General features: G+C 42.0%; 1 protein-coding gene across 1 annotated transcript; it reads right to left on the bottom strand.

The window, feature by feature from the left end:
- Positions 1–27,239, bottom strand: LOC308144345 (cadherin-20-like; the record flags this gene model as incomplete). The annotated part of the gene is made up of 11 exons (XM_080515444.1): positions 27,012–27,239; positions 20,458–20,752; positions 20,015–20,134; positions 14,784–14,951; positions 12,976–13,163; positions 12,608–12,861; positions 7,287–7,423; positions 3,940–4,061; positions 2,840–2,957; positions 2,020–2,271; positions 1–521 (listed from the first exon to the last, which is right to left on the bottom strand). Exons 1-11 carry the CDS (start codon positions 27,228–27,230, stop codon positions 1–3), a joined length of 2,394 nt encoding a protein of 797 aa, XP_080371570.1. The 5' UTR covers positions 27,231–27,239.
- Between the last annotated feature and the right edge of the window lie 243 nt (positions 27,240–27,482).

Raw genomic sequence — 27,482 nt, 5'->3', positions numbered from 1 at the left:
CTACCACATGGGGGGGCTGGTCGTCTCCAGCACGCCGTACATCTCGGCCAGTTTTTTAAAGCGCGGCCCCCAGTCGTTCAGGTAGTCGTACTCGTGGTCGGTGTTCGACGTCCCCGACTGGAGCGAGCTGAGCGACTCGGCCACCGAGCCCTCGCCCTCGTAGGCGTAGGTCTGCAGCGAGTCGTAAGGCGGCGCGCACGGGTCCACGTCGGCCTCCAGGAGCTTCGCCAGCACGTAGCCGTGCACGTTGCTGTCGCCGCCGCCGCCCATGACGCAGGCCTGCGGGACGTAGCGGGACAGGCTCTCGATCTCCGGCAGCATGTCCTGACGCAGCTTGCCCGGCTGGTGGTGGTGAGCCTCGCGGGGGTTCCACATGGCGGCGATGTCGAAGGCCTCGGTGTCCTCCTCGCCGCCGCCTTCGTCGTCGTAGCGCACGATGTTCTCGTGCACGTTCTCCTCCTCGTCGCACAGGTAGGGCTTCTTCCGGTGCGTCCGCAGGGAGAGCATGAGCAGGATCATCACTGTTTGCAACAAATGGAAAGGAAAAACCTGTGAGTACACACGCAGTGACGCTCAGTGTCGTCATGTTCAAACCAATGGAATATAAATATAAATAGCCTTAGTGATGCTAAAAATTCACTCGCAATCTGAATGCGATATAAGAACGTTGTTTAAAAAAAAGTTGGGACATTGGAAACTAATATAACACTCATACAGGATAAAATATAATTTTTTTATTTAAAATCCATAAAATGTATGCTTTTTTTGTATTTTTTTTGCAAATAAATTGTTTCAGAAAGGTGAAGACCGATGGAAAAGCGAAAAAAAAATACATATGTAAATCATTGAAACCATTTTGGAAAATGTTGGAACCATGAAATAATATAGTAAGCAATAATATCGTTTTTAACAATACATGAAGGAAACTGCATTAATTTTGTTCAAAGTTAGATGCTACATTTAAATATATACTGGAAAGGCAACAGATCATAATATCATTTTAATCAAGAATCATTTATAGTATTGAACATATACAACAATCAAATTTTATACTCATTTCGATGCTGTTGCAAGTAAAATATTTCAAAGAAGTTGGGGAAACAAGAAACAAATGAATATAAATGCAGAATATAAACGAGTAAAATTTACGAGGACTGAACCAACAAGCCAATGTGAGCCTCATAAAATCCCAACATTTTTTACATCAGCTGAGTTGTAAAAATAGCATTTTGAAGCACCTAAAACCAGAATGACTTTGTCTAATCCAAAGTTCAGAGCCCCGAGTGGGCAGAGATCTTTCATGTGAATGTTTTGTGTCTCAGGAGGCGCCGGTCCGACCTGCGGAGCGCCGGGGTCTGCAGGGACTGATAAAGTAGATGCATATCGGCCTCCCAGGGACACGAGAGGAGAATTAATAGCCCAGAAAATAAAACCCAGCCGTGATGATGATGATGATGATGATGTCATGCTGGAACATGCTTTTTAAACTTCAGGTGTTTTATTTCGTCGTAAATGTGACTCAAGCACTCACATTATTTAATGAAGCAGAAGTACATGGACTTCAGTTAAAATTCAAATAAAACAGTGGAAAGTACTCGATTAAATATGAACTGCTAAGGTTTTACGCTTAAAAGTAAGAAAGTACTGCTTCTGAAATGTACCCAAGTACAAAGGTTTTTGTGCTCATGTAGTAACTTTTGTATTTGTGGTTCATCTTTTGTATGCATTTAGTAGCTTTTGTATTAATATTGCAGCTTTTGTAGTTGCGTTGTAACTTCAGGATTTGAATTTGTAGCTTTTGTGTTTTATCAAGGCTTTTTCATCCATCTTATTTTGGCTGCTTGGAGCCATTAGTTCGTTTAACTTCACATCGTCTGTGTAGACGTCCACCGAAAACAAAACGAGAGGAAAATGTATTCCGAATGCCTTGTTCGGAGTCGGGAGTCGCGCGCACGCTCCCTAAACAAAGCCTCCGCCTGAATAAATGGCAAAAGGTCAGAGCAGCAGATGGCGACTCACCCAGCAGGACGAAGATGCAGGCCAGGATGGCGATGAGGGCCCCCCTGCTGATGCTGGCGTTCAGGCTGTAGGCCTCGGCGTTGCACGACATGACGTTGCCCTCGTGGTCGCAGCTGCACACGCGGATGGTCAGCAGGCTGGTGCTGGACTGGACCGGCTGCTCCCCGTCGGAGATGAAGATGGGCAGGTAGAAGACGGACTGGTCGTGCTGCGACCAGCCGCCGCGCCGCGTCAGGATGGACGCCGTGTTGTCTGCAGGAGGTCGCGGAAAGGTTGAGTTACAGTGTGGGAGTGAGAGGAGTGAGAGAAATGAGAGGAGTCTGCGGAGGATTCCGCGCAAGGAAAAACAATCACCACTTTAAGAATCTGACAGGAAAATATCGACTGTCTGAAGTCGTGTGCGTAGAAACAGAACTTTTCTGTTGTGGTGATTGAATAATAGTAATAATATCTAACACCTGGAAATGATTAAACCGTCACACAAACAGAGACCGAAGATGGCAAAAATGTAAATGACATGGTAAAAAAAAAGTCACCAAAATGCTAATGTTCATAGCTAACTACATTTTCAGCATTTTTGTTAACAGGCATCGTTTTGAATATGTTGCAGCGCAAAACGGAGCCTGACTGTTTAGTGATTTTGTACTTTTTTTGTTGTGTTTTTGTCACAAGTTCTCATAAATTAAGAGCACAACGTGGCTCTCTGGCGCCCCCCCCTCCATTACATAGTTTGAACCACGTGGACAAAACTCTTGCTTGTTCGCTGCTGCACAGGCTTTAATCAGAACTGACCAACGGTGGGACCGGTCGATGGGGTTACCTTGGTTGTCCCTGAGGGTGAAGTTGGGGTTGTTTACCGCCTCTGGCGCCAGGCTGTAGTAGAAGTGTTGCCCTCCCAGAGGCTCGTCTGGATCCACGGCCGTCACGGTCTGGATCAGCTGGATGAAAACCAACAGACATAATCACATTTCATGCTTTGTTGCCACTCAGCACAGCGGAGTGGCGTTAAAGCGCTCCGTTAATGACACGAATCAGCTGTTGGTGTGTTTATATTTGGCATCGTCAGCTGCTTTTTAGTCCAAAAAATTGTAACGTATAAACAGGAGGGACGGCTTCTGTGCCACTAAATTCAATCCGTTTATGTACAGTTGAACTTTTCACTTCATCGCGGTCAATTTGAACTACTTTCATAGTGTCTTCAGGCGCAAAACTATTTGAAACTACCATTATAATATAAATGCTATATACATATAATTGAGCATTCAATTCTAATTTAGTCTCAGAAGAACACATGACATCACACAAATACATAAAATATTTTGCCACTCTTTAGCAGATTAAAGCAGAAAAACAAATGAATGTATGCCCACAGGCCTGTTAAAATTTGATATAAATAAATAAATATACCATATAAAATGTTTTTCTCCCCAAAATGATATTGATAATCTAGAGAACAGTGAGATACAATTATTTAATAAGCATTAAGTTACACACCAAATAAGTTAACCAAAAATAAGTGTAAAAAATCATACATATAGATGAAAGTTAATTGATTACCGTACAGATGATTGAACCTTTTTGGTATAATGTTTTTTTAATGTGATAAGATCTGCAAGGAAACAAGTGGCTTTGGTTGTAAAACAGAGTTTAAATCCAATAAAAGTTATAACTATAATTAAATATTTATGAAATATGTATGCATTTGAAATAGAAATGAACACATACTTACATTCTATATAAAAAAAAAAAAACCAAAACATTTCCAGGTTTGCTGTTTATGTTAAATTAGAAGCTACAATTTCATCATTGAATAATCTGTTTTCATCTGGCCCTCTGCTTCTGCTGCATTCTCCCTCATGTCAGTCGCTTTACAGGCTTTTGTAGCACAACTGTTCCTGTTTGGACCTGAAGTGTTCCTACCTGTCCTGCTTTGGCGTGTTCACACACATACGCCTCCAGATAGTGCGTCAGCAAGGGGGCGTTGTCGTTAACGTCCAGGACCCTCACAGCCACGGACACACTGGAGATCTGCGACGGGTTATCTGCAGAAAGAACACACATCAATTTTTAGTATTTAGTGTATTTGCTTTCTTTTAACATTTATTTATTTACTCTCTTATTCATTTAATTAAAAAAAGTCTTAAACTTTGCTTTAACATCAGTTCCAACGTTTGTCTGAGTATAATGATGATAATAGTTAATAGTTAATGATTAATAAATGATTTGGAAAAAAAATACGTCAGTTTTAAGTTACTTTTGTCATTATGACATTACTTGTTCTTTTATGTTTTAATATGATTAGTTTAACATCAGCTTGACCTTTCGTTTGTCATGTTATTTTATAATTGTGTATTTTATATTTATCATCTGTTCTAACTTTGTATTTAGCAATATCTTTTAATGTACATTTTGTATTTATATCTTTTTTTCTTTTCAAACAATTTTGTCCATTTGAATCTCAGTTTTACTGTTCTTGTGTCATACTACTATTTTAGTATCTATTTTTTATTCATTTATTCTGATTTTCACACCAGTTTCCACTAATGTTTCCGAGATTATAATATGTTTTTCTGGTGTTTAGGGATTTTACCCACTTTTTCTGTGTAAACAGATATTGAGGGTCAAGATGTTGCTGTGTGAAGTAGAAACTTTTCTAAAAGGAAAAAAGATGCGTTTTCAGTTGAAGCGTTGCGAGTGTGAATCTGGTTCACTCCGTCTCCTCGCACTCACATTCCAATTGTATTATTCTTCATTACAGTGGGTGATTTGCATACCTTAACCAGCTGTGTAATAGGCTGCAGAAAGCTAATTAGCGGGCAGTAACTACTTTCCCAGGCTTCATCACATGATGGATCGGTCAGCCGGTGTGACTTTTCTCTGAAGGTCGACTTCCTGTGTGTCACTTTAACTCCGGGAGAAAGTTTTCTGTGATCAAGTGAAACCGAAACCCATCGGGGTTCAAGCAGTTCAATTAAAGCTCGATTAAAGTGTGAATCTGAGCCGAGCTGCTGTGACAAATCAGTTTTTACTCCAAATGAAAGGGAAAAAAAAAGAGTTCAACAATTAAAAAGTAATCAATTAATAGATGTTTTTTTTTTACATTAGAAGTGTCGCAGTAGGAAAACAATATGTAAATGAAACAATTAATGTCGGCTGAATCCCATTTAGCTGCTTAAAGAACAAAAACAATTTTAATTTGATTAAATAACTTCTATAATGAATAATGTTTTATTTATTTATTATTTTCGAATGATCTGCCTTGTTTTATGCAAACTCAAGTTTTACAGTTGTAAAACTTGAGTTTTATTTGAAAGTATAACTTAATCTACATAAAACCATGGCTACCAAGGGACATTTCTTCACGTTTCAATAAAATACAACTAAATTAACTTAATTAATTGCTCTTGATTTCTATTTTCCAATAAATTATAAAATTGTTTGCAAACTCTTCTGGTCGGCATCAATTTTTGATCTCCCCTCCACCTGCCCTTCAGCTAACTCTCCGTCACGTGTTTAATTCGCTCCAACACAGCAATTTATGCAATTACCAGCTGATTGAATTACCCCGAATCTCCCATAATATGTGACCACCAAACAAAGATGTGAACAGACAAACAAACAAAGCAAAGGAAGGTCATCTTCATTATTCTGTCTGAACTGTTTCGCAGACATCACCACTTTATGCCTTTAAAAAAAGAATATATATCCGAGAGGCAGGGATTTATCTGAAGATCCAAACTTCTGATACCAATTATGTCTGTCTCAATTGATTTTCGTGTTAAAATATTAATATTTACATTGTAGTTACTGTTTCCAATTACACGTGTTAGAAGTTCTGAGTTATGGTTCTATTCAGTTCTTATTTCCTGCTGGTTGGTGTCGCATCTTCCCTCCCTGACCAGCGACGCCATTCTGATTGTATTCATGCTCCCACATGTTGGAGATGAAGATCATCATCAGAGGTGAACAGTCTTCTCTGGAGCTGATCTAAACAATAATGGTGCTTTTTTTAAATCCAAAATATGTAGAAATATGCTCTCTTTAAACACAAGCCAAGGGTTACACTCACATGCTTCTATATTACAAATACATATACACAGTTGCAAATCCAGCTTGTTTTACTTGGGAACTTTTGTATGAAGTATCTGTACCATATTAGTGTCATGTTGGCGTTGGATCCGTATTGCATGTGTCGTTACCATTGTGGTATCGCAGCTGCAGTGCATCTTCATCATATCACTATCATATTGGTATTGTTTAGGTATTGGACGAACATATCGCCATAGTATCTGCATCATATCGCCATCATATATTGATCATATTGGTATCATATTTCTTTCAACGCAGCATTGTAACGGTATCATACTGTTATCGTTTAGGCATCATATCTGTATTGTATTTCCATAAACTCTGCATCGTATCAATAATTGGGAAACTAGCTGGATTTACTTGAGGACTTTTGTGTGAAGTATCTTGTTGGCATTATATCAGCATTGTATCTGTCTTGTATTAGTGTGATATCAGTGTCATGTTGGTAAAGTATTGGAATTGAATTGGTGTTGAATCAGCATAGTATGGTTATCGTATTGGCACTACATCTGCGTGATATCAGTGTTGAATCGCATCAGTATTGGTATTGTATATATTTGTATCATAGTGGTAGCACATGGGCATTTTATCTGTATTGAATCAGTATTTTATCTGTGTTTTGTTGGTATCATATCAGTATTGTATTGGCAATATATCAACATCATGTCAGTATCATATTAGCATGGTATAGTAACTGCATCATATCATTTCAGCATAGTAGCTGTATTACTGGGATCAGTAAAATCCGCTCTGGTATGAGATGGTATCTGGTAGAAGAGAGCGGTTGTATCACACATCACCAGAGGCGACTCAAAAACTGAGTCTCTCTCCTGAAACAAAGAGTTTCTGATGTTCTTCATCAGTTTGTGAGGTTGCAGTTTGCTTTCATGTGTATGAAAGCGACCATGTGTCAGCAATCATAGTGATTAAAGCCTCCCGACCAAAACACGTGTAGTGATCACTGTGACCTCCAACAATGAAAATCTTCAAGTCAAATTTGAAGTTAGTATCTCGTAGTATTTGCGAGGTGTTGTTTGGATCATAGTGGTCCTAAGACAAAGTGTTGCCTGTCAAATCCAAGTAGTTTCACTAAAGAGGCACGAAACCAAAAACAGAGGTGTTGTTTGGGACTCCAGTTTAGCGTCAGCGATAGCTGGATGTGTTTGCGTCAGACATACTCATCTCCATGGCGAGGACTGTGATGTTGTGCCAGCCGATCTCTTCCCGGTCCAGCAAACGCACCGTCATCAGCAACCCGGAAGTGATCTCGATGTAGAAGTATTTCTCGGGGTCGCTGGACTTCTCGATGGAGTACCTGGTGACAGGAAGACAGCGTGCGGTGTGGGTGTCGGCGGCCAACGAGGTGCACCTTTTTGTGTGGTTTTCGGAGGGGGGGGGGGGGGGGGGCTTGTTGTAATCCTATCTGAGGGCTACACATGCTGGCCGACACAATCCGGCCTGTGCAGCATGTGTGTATCAGCGTGATAAGACTGGATGGCAGCTCCTGAAGGCACCAGAAGAAGAAGAAGAAGCAAAAGTAGAAGAAGAGGCTCCAGATAAAACTTAATCAGAGTATCTGCCTTCTCCTGCCAAACAGACGCCGGAGGACACGCAGACCTGCAGCGTGCCGCTTTGGCCCGTCTCCTGCCACCGCGGGCCGCTTTACAAAAAAGGTTCCTCTGAAAGCCGCATGCAACAACAAACCTGCCACAGTCACACCACGAGGAGGAGGAGGAGGAGGAGGAGGAGGAGGAGGAGGAGGAGGAGGAGGAGGGTGAAGACTCTCGCTTCCAGGCTGCGAAGCAGTAAGTGGTTCATGCAGCTCCGCTCACACACGGACCAGCAGCTCCCTCGCTCTCCTCTCACCTGGACGACTCGCTTACATGAGTGAATAAACTCCAAACGAATGCAACTGAGTTTAGGATGAATGCTGAATAATGGATGTGCTAATTACAAGTTTCTCTTTGAAAACACTTCATAAAAATGATTTATAATCACACAATTACTGCACTGTTTACGATAGCTAAACGGTTATCCTGGCTTTTACAGTGGCCTCCAAGCCGTCTGCTCGATAAACATCCAATCGCAAACAAGGTGAAGCACATTCGTTGCTTCTGCCGCTCATTGAAAGTGATTTAGAATTTTTTTCAACAAGAAGAAAGCTCTGAGTTTATGCTTCTACCTAACAAAACAAGTTTCCCTTTGCAACTTCCGCTTCTACATAGTACACACGTTCATTCGCATCTATTACAAGATTGTATCCAGATCACTCTCAAAATTGAATAATTTCCTCTCCACATAATCAATCATCCCACCTATTTTCATAAAGTACATTCATAACTCACATTTTTCATATCAAATTATAACTCTGGGTTCCTAAATCCAGAATAGGATCCAGATCTCACTGAACATTTAAATAAAACTTCTTGCGTGTCTCATTAACTTTTAGCTTGCATTTTTCATATCAAATTCTGCCCACATGTTTTTGAGTTACCAACCAACCAACCAACCAACCATTTATTTGTACATTATCCCGCAACAATACTTTTTTACTTTTGCAGAAATTAGGAGTCGTGAGAGCATGTCCCATTGAACCAAATGAAAATCTCCCTTTAAATACCTGCAATGACCACTAGATGGTGCCCACATTGGCACCTATTCAAAAAGTTTTCCAAGGTGACAATTCCCCCCCCCCCCCCCAAATTTTAGAACGATGCTTCAGTACCTGGTAATCTCAATTGTCAGAGTTAACTTAGATAACATAACACTGTCACTCAAGTGCTTTAGCTTACAACAATTTTTTCCTCTAAAAAGGCTGTAAAGTCCTCTGATTTACCAAACACTAGAGGGCACATCTGAGTACAATGAAATGTTTTTTTTCCCCCTCAAATCGAATTTCAGACAAAGTTTGCCCATGCCTGGTGTCCTTCCGAGGGGGTCTCACACCCCAGCTTGGAAACCACTGCTGTTGTGTATGAATATGTCTTTAGAGCTCTGTGAAGCTCTGAAACAGAAATATTGACCACAAGAGAAACCAATTAATGCAAAAATCATCCAATATACTATTGGTCTCGGGTTACATGAGCAGAAATGAAATGTTGAATCAAAGGCAGATGTCAGCTGTGTGTGTGTGTGTGTGTGTGTGTGCGCTGTCGTGACTAGAGCTTCCACTGCTGGCAAGAATCTCCCTGAAGGATCTCTATTAATATCACCACTGTCATGAAGAGGAGAAATGCGGCTGCTGCAGTGTGTGTGTGTGTGTGTGTGTGTGTGTGTGTGTGTGTGTGTGTGTGTGTGTGTGTGTGTGTGTGTGTGTGTGTGTGTGTGTGTGTCAGAGATGGCAGGTGAATGTGTGTGTGTGTGTGTGTGTGTGTGTGTGTGTGTGTGTGTGTGTGTGTGTGTGTGTGTGTTCTCACATATATCTGCCAGTCATGCTGCAGTCGGTAAAGGACAGGAAGATGTAACATGGAAATGAGGCTGACAGGGAGTCTGAAGGTCACCTGCTGCTTGTTGTTATCTGTCATCTCGTGTTGTTGATGCTGCAGCGGCGACTGGGGCCGCCGATAACTGCTGCCCGTCAGCCCACACAGGAAATTTACCAATCTCCCACCGATGCCCCGGGGATTTCATCCAAATGAGATATTCAGATTGGAGGTTTAGTCAAATAAAATAAAATAAAAAAATCAATAAAAATCTTGCGTGAAAGACTGCAACCTTTGAGAAGTTCTTTGAGAAGAACAACAGTGGAAGATGCAGCATCTTTCATCGCCCACTGGAGATCAGAGGTGCAAACTACTGTGGTGGGCGGAGCCAATTCTGCGGGATAGTTTTACATCTTGTATGTTTCATGATTTCTGTTTGCGCTGTCAAGGATGTGCGTTATAAAAGATGAGCGGCGACAGGTGTATTACATGCATCAACTCCCACTTGTTTTTTATTCAAGGCCCCATTTATACAAGTGACAACGGAAAACTTCTGCCGCATTTCGGGTGTCCGTTTACATGACAACAGTGTTCAGAGTCACTGAAACCGCAAGGTTGAGAAAACGGTTCCCGAGGGACAACTTTTTGAAAATGTTCCATTTCCTTGGAAACGCAACTTTTTGAAAACGCGGCTACTGCACATGTGCATCAAGGCCGTAGTAAATAGTTCTTGAGCAGTTGTGCCGTTTCCATGTAAATGGACAGAGTTTTCAAAACCTTTCTGAAAAGGAAATGCAAAAGCGACGCGTTTTTACTTGAAACATCGTCATGTAAATGGGGCACGAGTCATAACTTTTCATTGACCTCAGCATGCGGCCCAGATCTGATCTCCAACCACAGCCTGTGCTGCTTTCAGCCCCGGGAGGGGGGGGCGGGTCTTAAAAATCGGGGCCACAGCTGGGACGGGACGCCACATGAAACACTCCTGGTTCCCTCCGATGATTTATAGCCTAATTAAAAGATTTTATGTCTGATGAGTTTATGAGGGGTGCAGTCTGGACGGCCGACCTGCCTGGAAACATCTGTTCTGGAATAGTTGCGAGGCGAGCGGAGCGTGTGCGCCATGCGGATGTTCAACACACTCTAATGTTTCTGTCCTGTTGCACACATACACACATGTTGATGGATGGGATGCTCCGTGGAAGCTCAGGGACCAGAAGACTGCAGCTGGGAGGACATGCGTGGAGGTGGGGCCCCCTGCTGGTCCACAGCTGACAGTACATCTGGTGCCATTTAAAATGATGCAGACAAAGTCAGTTACTGACCTTTACTGTAACAGTAACACTAAATTAAGCGGTCAGTACGTCTGATACTTGATTTTGATGAACAAAAGCATCTTGTGTCCTGAAAAAGCACTATATAAAACCTATGCATTATTAAAACATTTCATTGTTGATAAACTACACATTATGATTATGATTTAGTCAAATATTACATTTCTTAATCACATATTTACATTTTGTCACATCATTTTTTAAGTATGTTCTCATATTTTAGTTTTCTTTAACTATTGCGTTGTCCAAGCGTAATTTGTGTTAATTTGAATAATATTGTAGTATACTGGCAGATGAATGTTTTATTTGGGAATGTTTCACAATTTTCACAATTTTTTACTCTATATTTAGTAAATATTAGAGATGGGCAAATGAAGCTTCAAAGCAGATTCATGAACCACTTTCTATATGTTTTGAAGCCACTAGATGGCACTCTCTGTTCAATAAATGTTTGAAAACACACTTCATTGACAGTCTTTCAGCCTCTATCTTCAAACCAAGAGTGCCACCTGGTGGAGTCAGAAAATATAGAAAGTGGTTCATGAATCTGCTTTGAAGCTTCATTTGCCCATCTCTAGTAAATATCCTTGGAATTAGTGTTGAATATAATAGGTTCTTAAAGAGACACACGGATCCTGAAATGTCTGAGCATCTAAACAAGAGTGAGTAAGTCAAGACACTTGAGTAGTTTTTCAAATGCATATACATTTTTATTCAATAACAATAATCACAATACTATAAAAACAGCTATAATGTCCTTTATTAAAAACTTGTGTGGGGCTATTCTTTTTTATCCGACAGGAACAATATTTGTTTTCCTAATCTTTCTTTAACATTAATGATTGCACTTTGTTGGCATGATGGAATTCTTTTCCAAAACTTTGAGATAGGAGTTCACGTGGATGATTTTTTTCTAAATGTGAACCTCAAATAAATGAATTATGAAAGAAAAACAAATCATTGTACTTAAGTTCTTAATAACTCACAGCTGTGAGTAGAGCTTTTGCAAATATCTAGTGTGAAAGTTATCTAATTTAAAGACTCTTTTATAAAGATGCTTGTATGACTTTTGTAATACTTTTGATCATATACCATTGTTGTACAGTGGGTTTAGGTTGTCAAACACATTTTAGTTTAGTTGCCACATTTGGCTCAATTTAATTTTGAGTGGACTGGACCAGTTAATTGTGCCATAATAACCCTTAGATATGAGAATTTAATGCTTTTCCCCCCCCGTTTTTGTAGTGGAGAGTACATGTGGTGTTCACAAAAATGAAACAATTTGCACCAAAAATGATTGCAATCCCATCATGACGCCAATTTTGATGATGACTTCTGGTACAAAATATAGTGAAAGTCCCCAAAACTTCTCCAAACTCATCCTGACAGCATGGCTTCTGAGGCTAATGCTAGTTTGCTACCTTTCATGTCAGCATCTCCGATATCTCAGCTTGTGTTGTGCTTCCAATTTGTTTTCAAACAATGTTTTCATAGAAATGTTTACAATTTACTTGGTGGTTTATTGGGCTGGATTAGAGCCTCTTGTGGGCCAGTTTCATACCACGGACCTTATGTTTGACACCCCTGGTTTAAACTATTAAAATGTTCTTGAATAGCTCTGATCGGTGCATGTCTTTATAAATGGAGCTGTTGTGTGAGTAAATCAAGAAAAATGGGACTTTTTAACCAAATGTGAATCCAGGGAGTGTGTCCCCAGTTTGTTGGACTGGCGCCTCGGCTCACCTCACGGTGTTGTTGGCTGCGTCCGGGTCCCTCGCCGACACCGTCTTCACCACCGTCCCGACCTTTGCGTCCTCCGGCAGCTCCGCGTAGTACGGCGGCGAGTCGAACAGTGGCGGCTCGTCCACGTCCTCCACGCTCACGTGCACGATGGTGACGTCGGTGAAGGGCCCGCGGTGGCGGAGGCCCGGGTCCAGGTGGGTGTTGGCTCCCTCCACCTTAAGGGTGTAACTGGGCTTCTTCTCAAAGTTCAGCGGCTGGAGGGGGAGAAGGGAGGGAACGTTGAACTGGAAATAAGAAGTTACACAGTGGTGGAGTGTCAGAGGATTTATATTAAAAAAAAAAAAAAAAACGGGTCCAAACCCAAGCACCTTTTTCACTGTGATGATGCCGAAGAGGTTGGTGGGGTCGGTGCTGATGTCGAAGGTGTCCCTCCCATCTCCATCTATGATGCTGTACCTCATCTCGGCATTGACCCCGATGTCCCTGTCCTTTGCCCAGATCCGCCCAACCACCGAGCCCACAGGGGCCGACTCCGGTATGCTCATCTGGTACAACCCTGTAGAAACACACACACACACACACACGCACACACACACACACACACACACACACACACACACACACACACACACACACACACACACACACACACACACACACACACACACACACACACACACACACACACACACACACACACACACACACGTTGATTCCACCTTCCGTCCTGTAGAGGGAGCCAAACTCCTTCCATCGTCACCGGCAGACAAGGTGCCCTCAGAATGAGGAGCAGGGAATAAACGCCTCGCGATTGAGTTATGCGGCGTCTCCTGGGTCTTCCTGAATTTCATCTACTGCTTAACCTCAAAGAAGAGGTGACAGCTGCCCAATTTGCAGCGCTCCCCGCAGCCCAAAGCGAAATGCCTGCACATTGTGCTCGACAGAGGGGAATCCCTGAAGCTCCTCACTACTGATCAGAGTTCCTTCGGAGTGATGGCCCTAATTGGACTGGTGGTGGAGGTGGGAGAGGGCGGCGGGTGTTTTCTTTTGTCTGAGAGCCACCAGTCGTCCGAGCTGGGATGACCGCGGACAGAAGTCCACAACCCCTGACCTCGGGAGCACGGTAATGAGAGGAGCGGGAATCGGGATAATCAGAGAGACAGCATGGGGCGTCTGGGAGGAAGAGGAGGAGCGGGTGAACAACTGGGGGCCAGATGTGGACATAAGGTTTAAAGACTGGGATGATCCAGAGAAACTGGACCCGGAGCCATGCTTTTAAAAACACGTGGGCCCGAGGTTTTTCAGATGTCGCAGACCCAATTTGTCTTTACCAGCCGCTGTCTCTTAGAAGAGCAAATGTAACCCACTGGGTCACTGGTTCAAATCCCACTGAAGGTCCCCGACCATGAATACAAAACTGCCCTGATCATGCCAGGAAAATCATCCGAGGTAAGAATTAAACATGCCAATGTCATGACCAGCTGTGGTCACCCTTGAAGCATTTTGGGTTTCTGTTTACATGACAATGGTGCTCAGAGCCACTAAAAAAAGCAAGTTTTTAAAAACTGCCCCCAACTTTTGAAAAATCCAACTTGTTTGATTAGATGGTGAAAACGCTGCTGGAGATTGAGTTTTTCTTTCACAATGCACACATATCTTTTCCTTTTAATGCTACACATTGTGTACTGAGGTAGTTGATCTGTATGTCTTCAGACAAAACTGTGCAGGCATGATGTAAGAACAGTATGAAAACTCAACCTTGGGCTCATTTCACGCCTCTGTTAGGATTTCTTTAGAGTTTTGGCCTCAGATATCTTTACTACAGCTCCATGTACAGATTTTATATCAGAGTTTAACTGATTCTGAAGGGTGTATTCCTTACTATTTCTTTCTTTTTTCATGAAATTTTTAGATTTTTTTTCTTTTCTGAAAGGACAAGTGTTTCTTAAAGCTTTTGGCACAGAATGGAAATAAATACAACAAGAAAATAAAATAACACCCTCCCACTGTGCAAAACAAAACATAAAATATACATGAATGTATTGGAACACATTCAGAAATGGCAGCATGTGGAATTTATCGTGACATTTCTATCCAGATTTGATGCAAACAAATGAAATTTAAAAAGAAAAAAAGATGTGGAATCTGCAGGAAGCAAGAGCAGGGTGTTACTCACTCTGGTCGAACATGGGTGGGTTGTCGTTGACATCGCTCAGCGTGACGTTGACGGTGGTGGTCCCGGCGAGACCCCCGAGCTGACCGCCCATGTCCTTGGCCTGGATGACCACAGTGTAGTTTTCTCTGATCTCGCGATCCATGTCCGCCAGGGACACACGAACCACACCTGAGAGCACGTGCACACACACACACACACACACACACACACACACACACACACACACACACACACACACACACACACACACACACACACACACACACACACACACACACACACACACACACACACACACACACACACAACATGAGAAAGGGTAAAGGTGGTTGGCGAAGGTCTGGCGGCACAGATTGAGGCCACATGTCAGAGCCGTGATCTTCCGGAGTGTCAAGGCTCTCGATGGACGACATTTTCTCATCCTGTTCTTTTAATGGAAATGTTTGAGGCAGAAGGAGCGGAAAACCAACAGAAGAGCTTGATTTGAAATGGTCTTCTCTGAAACAAAAAAAAAAAAAAACTTAAATATTTGAGTTTCTGCACACGAAAGCCTCAGGAAGAAAGTATATTTCATTGATCTCCATGGGGAAATTATCTATCAACATTCTATCCATCCAATTCAAAGTTAACCTTGACTACTTCTCATTGGACCAAAGAGCTGCTACAGGGAAGCTGCCGGAAGGTGAGAGTGCTACTCTGGGACTCCAAGTAATAATCAGTCTGCTTTAACTTGTGCACATTGTCTAATCTCGTTTTGGTTGCTGAATATTCAGCACACGCATTCAGCACTATTTGATCCATCATCAATAAATGATATACGTTGATGGGGTCAGTTAGAGGCTGGATGTTCAACCAGAAAAGTAGGATCCAACATACTTGAAACATTCATTATTGTCTAAAACCTGTCTATTTATATTTTTGTATTCCCTCCAAAAAAATGTCAATCCGATTTGGTTCCATTTTGCTTCACACATCCACTTTTGCTTCCATCTCAATTTGCAGCTTGATTTGGAAGCCTCATCCACTGTCCAACTGATGTTAATGTGCTGTTCAGAAGCAAAAGAAAAGAAAGGTTTTTTTTAAAAGAGTACAAATTACAAGGTTTCCTCACTCAAGTGGGCACATATCAGAGCTTTAAGCATTTTCCATTCTTTTGTATCTCTCTCGCTGGATTTCTTAATCCATTAAGATCTGGAACAGCACATGGAGTCCTCTCCACACTTATATGATGCCGTTGTTTTAAAGAGCCGAGTCCCATAAAGTGCATAGTAATCAGGATGTGGTAAAAATGGCAATCACATCCGGTCTTAAAAAGGAGACGCTTGCAAACAATCACAGAGGGATGATGTTGTTGCCTCGGGCCTTAATGGGTTAAACGTCTCACACAAAAGCTTTTCTTGGAGGCTTTTGTCCAGAGCAATTTACACTTTATATTCACATTAAACGGACAATTGTCTTAATCAGTTGAGCTGCTTGTAATTGCAACTGTTTGATGGGTAGAAACCTGATTGTGACTTTCCAACTTGGGAATGCAAAACATGGATTATTCACATTTGAAACACTTAAAAGTTTGAGAAATCACAGAATGTGTATTGTGTTCTTGTACTTTGGTATATTTTCAGGTGTTTTGAGTATTTTTCCCTTTTCTCCTTGCGTTTGGCAACAAATATCTGTAATTTCTCCTCCATTCATTCATCAAAGTGGCTTGATCTTAACCCCTCACAGGGATCCTAAACTGTGTCAGTTCTTGGTTTTAACAAATCAAAATGGTGAAGTTTAGATAATAACATAAACATGCTGCAACCGATAATGTAAAAATGGCCAGTGACAAGATCATTTTGCATTTTAAAGGCTATACAGCCAATAATGTAATAACTTAATGATACTATATAGTATTTTCATACAGTTTGCTGAACAAAAATGGGTATAGTTGGCGATCTGGTTGTCATATTTAATGATATACGTTCTGGTTCAGAATTTTGTTTTCACCATTTTATTACATCACCGGCAAGTTATTCCATCATTGGCTTTAACACACCAAAATTATAGTTACCAGTGGCAAAAAACGTTAACACTTGCATTTTAAAGTGTTCTGTATACATCACCTCCTCCCAAATGTGTCCAAGATTTGTTTTTTCTTTTCTTTTCTGCTAGTAAGTCTGGAAAAGTGGGGTAATCACATATTCGGGGTCTAATATTCACTTCCCTGGTGTTATGCCGAGTTCTTCATCACAACAGTTCAGGGGTCTCAGAAAGAAGAGGAACATGTTGGATGTGATCGGTAAACCCCTGAGCGAGCTGCTCAGACATTAGGTGAACACTGTCACCTAGTGTTATATTAGTGCTACCTCCTGCTGTTATCATCATAAAGTTCTCACTGACATCCATCTTCTCTCTAAGAATGAGCTCTACTCTTCTTCCATGTTGATTTTGCAGTACTCACTCGTGGCCCAGTATGAGAACAACATCGTTTTCAGAGTTTCTGTGATTACTGTGTAAAAATGGACATTGTTTTCAAAACATTACGGTGAAAGTGGAAAACCTTTCTGAAATGAAAGCGCAAAAACAATGCGTTCTCTCTTGGAACATCTTGTTAACGGGGCCTGAGAGTGGACCGAATGCTGAACACTCGTCTAATGAATTGGATGCGTGGAAATAAAAAGACAGGCGTCCATGTTGTTTGAATGTGTTTGCATGTAAATGGATTTTTAGTCACATTGAAATAACGCTTTTTTTTTTATTATTTTTTTTAGAAATAACATTTGGTGTTAAAACCCTTTTCTCCAGGCTTGTAAACGGTGACCTTGTCTTGTATTCAGACCGATTGGGTTCACAAGTTCATTTAGTCTTTATTTGAATGAGAATACTTTTAAGTCTGGATTTCATTGGTTGCAACAGGAGAATAGTACTATTCATATTTGATCAGGAAAAAAATTTACTATGTAAAGCAACTGCCTCTGTGAAGCTGTAACTACCTGGCCTTGATTTAAAAAAAAATTTTTTTTATTCAAAATTAAAAGAGGACAAACTGGACGACGTGTAGGTTTCCCAGTGACAATCAACGTGAAGAGGTTAGTCCGGCCTTGACCTCGCAGCTCCACCGGATTTCAGCGCCGCACTTTTTGTCTGGATTGCATCTGTGCGCCTTTACTGAAGAGAACAACTCCATACACAGGGCCGATTGTGTGCTGCACAATTCAGTCAAGGTCAAGTGTTGTTTCGTGCTCTGGGGTTGGAACAGGAGAGTATCCTAGCGGCACCGAGCTGTACTCTACGTGTTTAACTGTTGCACTGTTAAAAACCTCCTCATTGTCGAGAAAATGCAGCTGTGGTCTGTGGGGGATGTACAGAGAGGGACGTCTCTGTACTTAAAAACGAGTCCGTGCTAAACAATACTCTGCGAAACAAACCGGTTGCCGTCGGAATTGTGAAACCTTCTGTAGTGCAGCTTAATCTAAAGGAGAGTTCTCTGCTTTAATTACACATTCTGTATGCTTCAATTTTTATGAGCGAGTGTTCTGGATCGAACGCTTAACTTCTGCTTTGTTCCCAGAGAGGATAGAAGTTTGTGGACAGCATGTTTTCTCCCCAGATGAAGGGTTTCCCACCCCACATTGAGCAGATAGGAGAGTGTGATACAGTTCATACGTTCATGCCAAAGGTGTTGCATGGAGTTGAAGTCGGGGGGCTTGTGCGGACAAAGTCAGGTTTGCTCTCATTAAACTGAGGAGATGGATTCGTGCAAGATTTCGACAATGGCAGACATGACAAACCCTGGGTGATGTGGCGGAGGTGGTATATAAAGACGAGGTACGTATATGACGTATGACAGGATGGCAGGATGGAATGAGGTGACACGGTTCTCAGTGCAGGATAAAACTCTTCGCAGTATTACACAAGTTAAATATGTCAAGCAAAATGAAAATGGCTGACAAACACCTTATATCGGTAATATATAAATACAAATGCAGCTATACTGACTTTCGTTTTACAGTAATACTTATTTAAACAAATTAAATAAAGTAATAACATTTAATTTTCTCCAGGTTCATCTGGGCCACACCAACTATCTCAGCTCAGGATACAAAAACATCTGAATCAGACTTTATTTTTACAGTAACCCTGATAAAATGGCGTAGGATTACATTAAACGTACTGTTTCATATTTTCACAAGGTATGCTTGTGATAATCTTCAAATAGCATAGAAAGTGACTTGCACAGTAGCAGTGTTTCAAAAAGTCTGGATTAGCTCTGTGAGGTTTATGCTAAAAAATGCTGCACGACCTGTATCCTGGTTAAATAGGCGTTATATGTCTCAGAAGCCTAACATCAGAAAAGAATATAATTAATGTGAGGCTCTATTATGTATGCTTTGGCTAAAATTATGCGAGGAAGTCTCCCGCCGCTCGTTCGGCATGCTAACGAAGACCCGTCTGTCTCAATCTGTCCCAATGTTCCACGCAGAAGTCACACTTTGAGCTTCGCACGTCCTTTCCATGGAGTGCCGGGAGTTACGGTCAATCCTAACAAAGGAGCGGGGTGTTTCAGTGTTGGATCGTCTCTTAGCAACAACAGGAGGCATACTGACATCCCACGTTTCATACTGAATTGCGGACGGCTGAACTCGGACTGTAACAAGACACAGACGGCAAAGTGGACACTTGACTGAGCTTTGAGGACAGATCATCTCACAGCATTCCTATTCCTTGTTGTACATTTTGGGATTAATATTCAGTTTTACAGTAATGAGTTGAATCAGTATTTCTGCCTTTACCGAAGTACTTTTTTTGTATTGTGTCAGTACTTTTACTTAAGTTATTCATTCAGTTCTTAACTGTAACCAGTCCTATCTTACTTGAATATAGTACATTCACATCAGTACTTTTATGGAATTGGGTTAACTCTGTATTTGTACCTTTTAAAAATTCCTTTGAAACATGTGGATCAGTACATTTAATTATGTAAGAGTGTTTTTTTCTTATACTTTTCCCAGAGTCTTACGTTACTTGCCTATGAGTACTTTTGCATTAAGGTAAATGAGTACTTCCTATATCAGAGTAATTTGACATAGGATTGTCAGTATTTCTACTTTAATACTACTGACATCTCTTTAATAAAGAGTGCAAATATTTTGCCTCATTTGATTTCTGGTTCAAAATACCAAAACCACAACAAAACACTGGTTGCCATGGTTATGTAATGGGTTTTTGAACCACATGTGCAGCCGTACCGGTCTTGGCGTCCACTGAGAAGTACGGCTGGCCCTCCAGGATGCTGTAGACCACCCGGGCACTGTTTCCATACGTGGGGTCGTCTGCGTCTGTGGCGGTCAGCTGGATCACTGACGTTCCTGAGATGAAAACACAGAATTCCTTATCATTACATCTACCATAAGCATCATTTTGGTTGGGTGGGTTTTTTTTTTTTCTTTCATTCCGTCAGTGGTCACGAATGAACCCTTCTTCACTTCAAAAAAACCCATTTATGAATAGTGAATGAGGCAGATGGAGGCGAGTGTGTAAGAACAAGCAGCAGCCATGGCTCTGCAGGGCTCTGCTATTGTTCACCAAGGCTGCAATTTCCCAGCAGCCCCACTTTAAAAAAAAAAAAAATCTAACAATTCACTTCCTGTCTCCGTCCATCTGCCTGCCCTTCCTTTCTCTGCCCCCTCACCTATTCTGGACATTTCTGGCACGGTCGCTTGGTACGGCCCGTCCAGGAACCGGGGCTCGTTGTCGTTGATGTCCTGGATCTTGACGATGAACTCGGACTCGGGCTCCAGCGGCCGGTCCGTCAGGCGGTTGCGGGCCTGGGCGCGAAGGATGTACTGGGACTTCACCTCCCGGTCGAGCCTTTGGATGGCGTGGATGTCACCGGTGCTGTCGTCGATGGTGAAGGTGGTGCCCGCGCCCTCACCAGTCAGGATGTACTTAATGGAGCCGTCGCCTTTGTCCATGTCTGAGTGGAGCTGTTGGAGTTCACAGAGGGGTCAGTCAAAGGTTTTATCAGTGCAACAAACAAACCTGGCAACCACTACTTTAGGAGTTTAACTTTAAAACCAAATCAAAGCTGGTTGTATGGGGGGATTCTGGTTTTAAAAATTGAGATATGTGACCAACTAACCTTCATGATGCTTGGTTATTATGCCAGGCAACATAATGTCACCAATTTTATCCATTTCAAAGCCAAAATACAACTCAGACAATGCAATTCTGGAGATGGCCTACAGTTTCTTACATGATTTAGCACACCTACCTCCTCCACAAAAGTCTCACCTCTTAGCACGACTTCAGATATGCTACAGACTGATAAATCTTCAACTTGGATATCTTGGATTTGGCAAGAGCACAAAGCCATAAAGGACTACAAGGACTTCAGTTCAAGTTCATCGTTTCTGGAGACAATAAACTTCCCAAGAGCAACTTTTAGCTGCAGTCAAACATACTGTTCTATAAAGAAAAGTATAAATAAAAGCCATTTTTACGAGTCGGTATATAGAAGAAATGATGTATAGGTTAGAGGTGATACATTCGAACTAAAATGCATCACGACTATAACGGTGAACAGAAATATAAGCCGGGCTGCACAGCCATGTTGGCACACAGCCAGAATATATCAGATTCAGGGTCCTTCTGTGTGGAGTTTGCATGTTGCTCTTTTTGTTTTCCAAATACTTTCTGTTTCACTCCCACAATGGGACTCTAAGTCCCTGTTTGCAAGTATCTTCAAGTGAAAACGCAACATTTTTGTTGTATTCGGGGTTTCCGCTTACACAACAACGGTGTTCAGAGCCAGAAAATGCAACTTTTAGAAAACGTTCGGGCTCGGAGATGTTGCTGCTGCGCATGCGCACCACAGCTGCAGTAAATCGTTCTGCACGTGCATGAGTCCATGGACAATAACAATAATGTTTGCCTCCAGAGTGTCTTGACTCCCAGTTCGTACTCTCCTGGCACTTAGTAGTTTTATAGTTGAGGGTCACCAGGAATAACCAACTTTGTCGTCTATCCGTTTCCTCGCTATCGTTGTTGTATCAAAAGAACCTAGGTGTTAAAAGAAGTTTCTTCTTTGGTGAGGAGTTCCCCACGGGAGGTCACTGCAGTGGATCTTCTTCTCAGGCTTCCTCTGGATCTTTGTACACTTTGAAAGTTTAGAATTTCATCATTCAAATTCCAGATCAAACAAAGTTGTAATTAAGTCTTAATTTTGCTGGTTGAGATCTTACATTTTGGGATTGCAACAAATAAGATGTTCAAATACTGTATGGATGTTTTTACAGTAGAGTCGCCCCTATTTGATATCTGATTACCTTATGTCCTCTATTGCATCGTGAATTACGCACACCGTCGATCACATTTATTCAGTGGGAAAAGATGTTGAAATATAAGTGCAGAGAAGCCTTAGACTTGGCACCATAGCTATAAAAGCTCTTGAGACCAATCAGTCAGTACAATAACAAGAAATGTACTGTTAAAATAATCCAGACCAGATAGGAACTTGGGTATTGATTTTGCAGCAGGCACTGTGTACATAACTGAATGATGGAGAGACTTTTTATAGCTGATGCCAAAGCTGTTCTTGGATTTATTGTGTGAGCCACAATATAGTGGAATACATTTTCATCTGCTCAGGATGAAGTGTTTCAAGTGTCCGTTTTGCCCGTTTATAACAACGACGGATCATTTTCAAAAAGTTCCACCTTGGGAGTCAGACTCAAAAAGTTGTTTTCAGTGGCTCCAAGCCCCGTTGTCGTGGAGATGGACTCCCAAAATGCATTGAAAGTTTTGTTTTGTGTTTTAACTTGAAAATGTTACGTGAACTGACTCCTTATACAAAAGCAGCTGCGTCCACTCAAGCACAAGTCCAGTGATCAACAGGCGGGGGAATAGTTAATGAGTTTTAACTTACACATACTTTTTAGTGTATATTAACAGCACAAATGCAGACGGAGGGTGATAAATTAAATAGTTTTTTGATTGATGCCTGAGTACACAGTTAACAGACCTCTGAGCAAATGTAATCTTTAAAGTGAAGGAACAATCAGCGATTTAGAAAATGACATCAAGTTTAAAATAAACCCATCCACCATAAGTGCAGACATTTTAATTGATATAATTCACCACTCAATCTTGCAGCACTTTCCTTTCAAACCTGCAGCAGCAAATGTCACAGCAGTTTAAACTCATAATAAAAAGAAAAGGAGAAATGTTACAGTCCAGATGTAGCAGGGCAGTGACATGCTTCAGAGGGTGTTAAATCAGGTCACGGCTAACAGTTTTAGAACAATGCGGCAGCACAGCGATCTCACACACACACACACACACACACATGCAGAAGACAACCAAACAAGTCTTTGATGCCAAAAACAAAGCAGCGAGTCCAAGTCCCACACATGATCTCCATCCAAGTAAACATGTGTTCCTCTCACTGAGGAGCAGAGGAATAAAACTCAGACCCCAGAATTAGGGTGTGACCATTGCTTTTTTAGCCTTTCAAATAAAAATTGACTGGATCTGGAAAACATGTTTAAACTTTAAAATGACCAATAAAATGGTTTCACAAGATACACCAAATGTGTACTTGCATTTCTGAAGATGCATAACTACAATTGTAACAACTATTTTGAACAGTTATTTACTCCCAATGTCCTTTTGCTTTGTCTGAATTACAGATTTAAAGATATTCTCCAGCTTCTTAAAGGGATGTATGTACTTTTTGACAAACACAATTCTGTCTCACTCCCACAACTTTCTTTTCAGAAATACATTTTCTATTGATAATTTGAATTGCTAAAAAAGTCCATATTTAACTTGCAATTTGACCTATGTTGGTATTTGAACCAGGGGTGCTGTGTTTTTACTTATACCATAAGACTGTAGCAGTAAGCACAGATGTAATCACTGCTTACAGCCTGTTTGTTGCCATGGACCCTTGCAGTGCAATCAGACGCCTTTTGTGGCCCGTAAGTGCAAATGCCAGCCTGTTGATGTGCAATCAGTCTTTACTTTGTACTTAGAGGGGCCTCGGCGCACGATGAGTGCTTCGTGTCGTCACGCTCGCCGAGTGAAATTAAATGCCCCCATTGACGCATCCATCTCATATGTAATCACCAGGCATGTGTGGCAAGCGCACAACGCAGCATTCAATTTGAAAACACTCTTTCAGCCTCTGGCCTTTTGGCATCCTGAGGCCGCTAAGTGTGATGGGAGCCGAGGTCTGAGCTGCAGACGGCATTAAAAGAAGCCTAAAAACTTTTTCTTCTTGTTATGCCGGTGGTAGTCCAGCAGCAGAAGTCTTCACAATACTTCTCATTGCTGAGCTGCACACAATAGACCTTCTCCTATCTCTCCGGACAACGTGCCCACCCTCACTCAGCCCAGAATAGATTTCCTTCTAATCAACACCTGATTGTTGGCTTCAGCTCCGTGTTCGGTGGTGATACATCTCAGACCGCCGGCTCCTTTTCCTCCGCCTCAATCCGCCCTTTTCCCCATTCTGATCCCCTTCCTGTCCTCCCCAGCTTGTGAGAGGAGTTTGACACTCAGGCTATCAATTACCTGCTACAGTCTCAAGGCTGCCGACATCCCGGTTAGCTCTGAATACTAAGTTGTCCAACAGAGGATGGGCGAGGCTGGTTGAGCTGAAGGGAAGGAATCTAAAGAGGGAGGCTTATAGGATGGCTCTCTCCAGCTTTGTCATGTCCAACAATGGTCTTTCTTTTTGCCGAGAGTGGCTCTCTGGGTAGCAGCCCAGCCTGTCGGAATCATTTACTCCATTCAGCTTGGAAAAATTAGAGTGAAAAGCAGCCGTAAAGAAATGGGAAAGAGGAGCTGAATACGCTACACTGACTACAAGGAATTTTTCAGGCCACAGAGGCAGAAATTACCCATTTTTTCCCACTTACAGCTTCCCCAAGACCCTTCTTTTATCTCGGTGCACATGCTTTTGCAATATCTGCTGGAGGATATCTCATACGCAAGTACGTATACGTATTTTTCAGTTATATAGTTCGTAATATTTCAATGTTTATAATGCATATTTCTGTATACACCACTTACTGTCGAATTATATATACTGTTTTCTACATTAGTTTATATTTACTTTGTGGTATTGCTCTTATCATTCTTTTCAAGACACGCCCACTTTGAAGTAAACCACAAGACATACCTACTTTCAGAAATAGACTCAAAAGGCAAGGCCACTGAAGAAGAAATAAGTCCTCAAGACATGGCCACTTCAAAAGAAAACAAACCCACAAGACCCGTCCACTCAAAAAACCATCCCACAAGACACGCCCACTCCAGAAGACAATCCTACTTTCAGATACAAACCCACAAGACACGCCCACTTACAAGAAACAGATCCTCAGAAAGAAACTTGGCAACAAGACATGTTCACTTTACGAAACATACTTAAGTCGCGCCCAGTTAAATAAGGAACAAGTCAACAAATATCATCCGTTTACATGGAGAAACAGTCACCAAAGGAAACGACACACACTGAAAAGTCACACGCTGACAAGACATCCCACCAACTAACAACACAATCAAGCTTGTTTCTCTTAAAAGGAACATTAAACCATTGAAGATTCACTCAAAATAACACACACACACACACACACACACACACACACACACACACACACACACACACACACACACACACACACACACGCACACGCACACACACACACACACACACACACACACACACACACACACACACACACACACACACACACACACATTAAAGTGGCTATCAATGGACACACCTACTTATGACACATTTAGCTGGTCTCTGTTCTGTATGCATGAATACAGCAGGTTAATGGTCAAGTGAAGTGTGACATTTTTATCAACACGTCAATTATCTTCAGTGCTTGTCATGATTACATATTTAAGAGGTGCTTATTTCTCCTGTGGAGAAATGTCAGATAAGCTATAGGATTGACCCTAAGGATGACACCTGGGTTTCCAGGGTCTTGGGGAGTTTGGGAGAATTATTGTCCCCTTCAACGTCCTGGAACCACACCCACATTCCCTTTTAATTCACGTCTATTCAACTAAGACGTTTTAAAACTCAGCGTTGCAATTGTTTGCATCATGATTTTTTTTTATTGAGAGAATGAAATAAAAAAATACGTTTCTGTTGTTTTTATGGTTGTCTGAAATTCAAACGACAGGGCTGATTTAGAAAGGCAGCCTTTGTTTTGCTGGTTATTTCTTAAAAGCATTTATACTTGCTTGAGTTGAAAACATGAAATCAATTGATTATTTCTGAATAATCTGCACGGATTGTATGGCAATTTTATGATTGACAAAGCCCGGTGGTGTTAAAGGAGGGTTTTTGTTGTGTCTCCGATTGGCCTCACAACCATTGATCGACTGTTCAATTCACTTCATCAAGCCTGAGCGCTCTTTTGCAAGCGGCTCTTTTCAGAGCCCGTCCGTGGTGTTGCAGATGCACCGCCTGCCTCTGAAGGGAGAGAGGCCGGGCGAAGCTTCGGTTAGAGTCAATTAACTCAATCACTGCTGTCTGGCTGCCGTTCAAAGTGGACCCAAGAGAGGCCGCCTTAGCTTGTAGTGCATCCAGGGATTAAATTGAGATTTTTTTTTTTCCCTTTTAATTTGCCTCTGCCCACACATGATGCACTTTTTTGCATTCATGTGCTCAGCTCGAGCAGAGTTACATGTAACCTCTGGGCTGCAGAGCTTCCCTGTTGTTTGGCTTTGCAACACCTACATTGAGTTTATCAGCTACATTGAGTGAAACATTTTTTACGAACCAGGCAAGAAAACTTGTACGCTTTGCATTTCTTCTTGGTTTTACCTTTGTGTGTGCGTGTGTGTGTGTGTGTGTGTGTGTGTGTGTGTGTGTGTGTGTGTGTGTGTGTGTGTGTGTGTGTGTGTGTGCGTGTGTGAAAGAGAGAATTTCCTGTGTGAGGGGACTCTTCTGCATCGAACCTGGAAACAAGAGTTGCTGCACACACACGCACAGATCTTCAAGCCTTTAGTGGCAGTCCAGCTCTGCTCGAGCTAACAGGCCACGACGGCTATTCAGCGCATCAAAAGAACAACATTTCCAGTGAAGCACATGAAAACACAAGTGTGTGTGTGTGTGTGTGTGTGTGTGTGTGTGTGTGTGTGTGTGTGTGTGTGTGTGTGTGTGTGTGTGTGTGTGTGTGTGTGTGTGTGTGTGTGTGTATACAGTGCAGCATCGACACTGACCTTTCCAATGTAGAGCGGTTCCAGCCCAGTATACTCCTCCAGGACAAAGAACTGATTCCACACCCAGCCTCGCTTCACCCTCTGCAGCAGCGCCGAGCTCGCCGCCTCTCCTCCCTCTGACCGGTTCCCCATGAGGCCGAGAGGCAGCAGGGTCAAAACACCTAGGGCCACAGGGAGCAACGTGCTGGCAACGCCTGGACGATGCAATCCAACTCCCATTGTGAAGTGCAGCGTTGTGTTTTTTCAAAAAAAGAAGGAAAAAAAAAAGGCTTTTCCTCTTTGTTTAATCCCCCCGCTGGTGCAGTTGTGTCCTTGTACTTCCCACTGCTGTCCTGGAAGAAGAGAAAGAAGAGGACAGGATGAGACTCGGCCTTTTGTTGTTTGCTGTGGGGCTGTTGGAGATGTGTGGACGACAAATAGTCACTCCTTTTATCACCTGCCTCCAGATTATCCCCGCAAAACTGAGTTTTT

This window comes from Blennius ocellaris, assembly GCF_963422515.1.
Source record: "Blennius ocellaris genome assembly, chromosome: 19".
NCBI classification, from domain to species: Eukaryota; Metazoa; Chordata; class Actinopteri; order Blenniiformes; family Blenniidae; genus Blennius; species Blennius ocellaris.
This window is presented reverse-complemented; position numbering and strand designations above follow the sequence as displayed.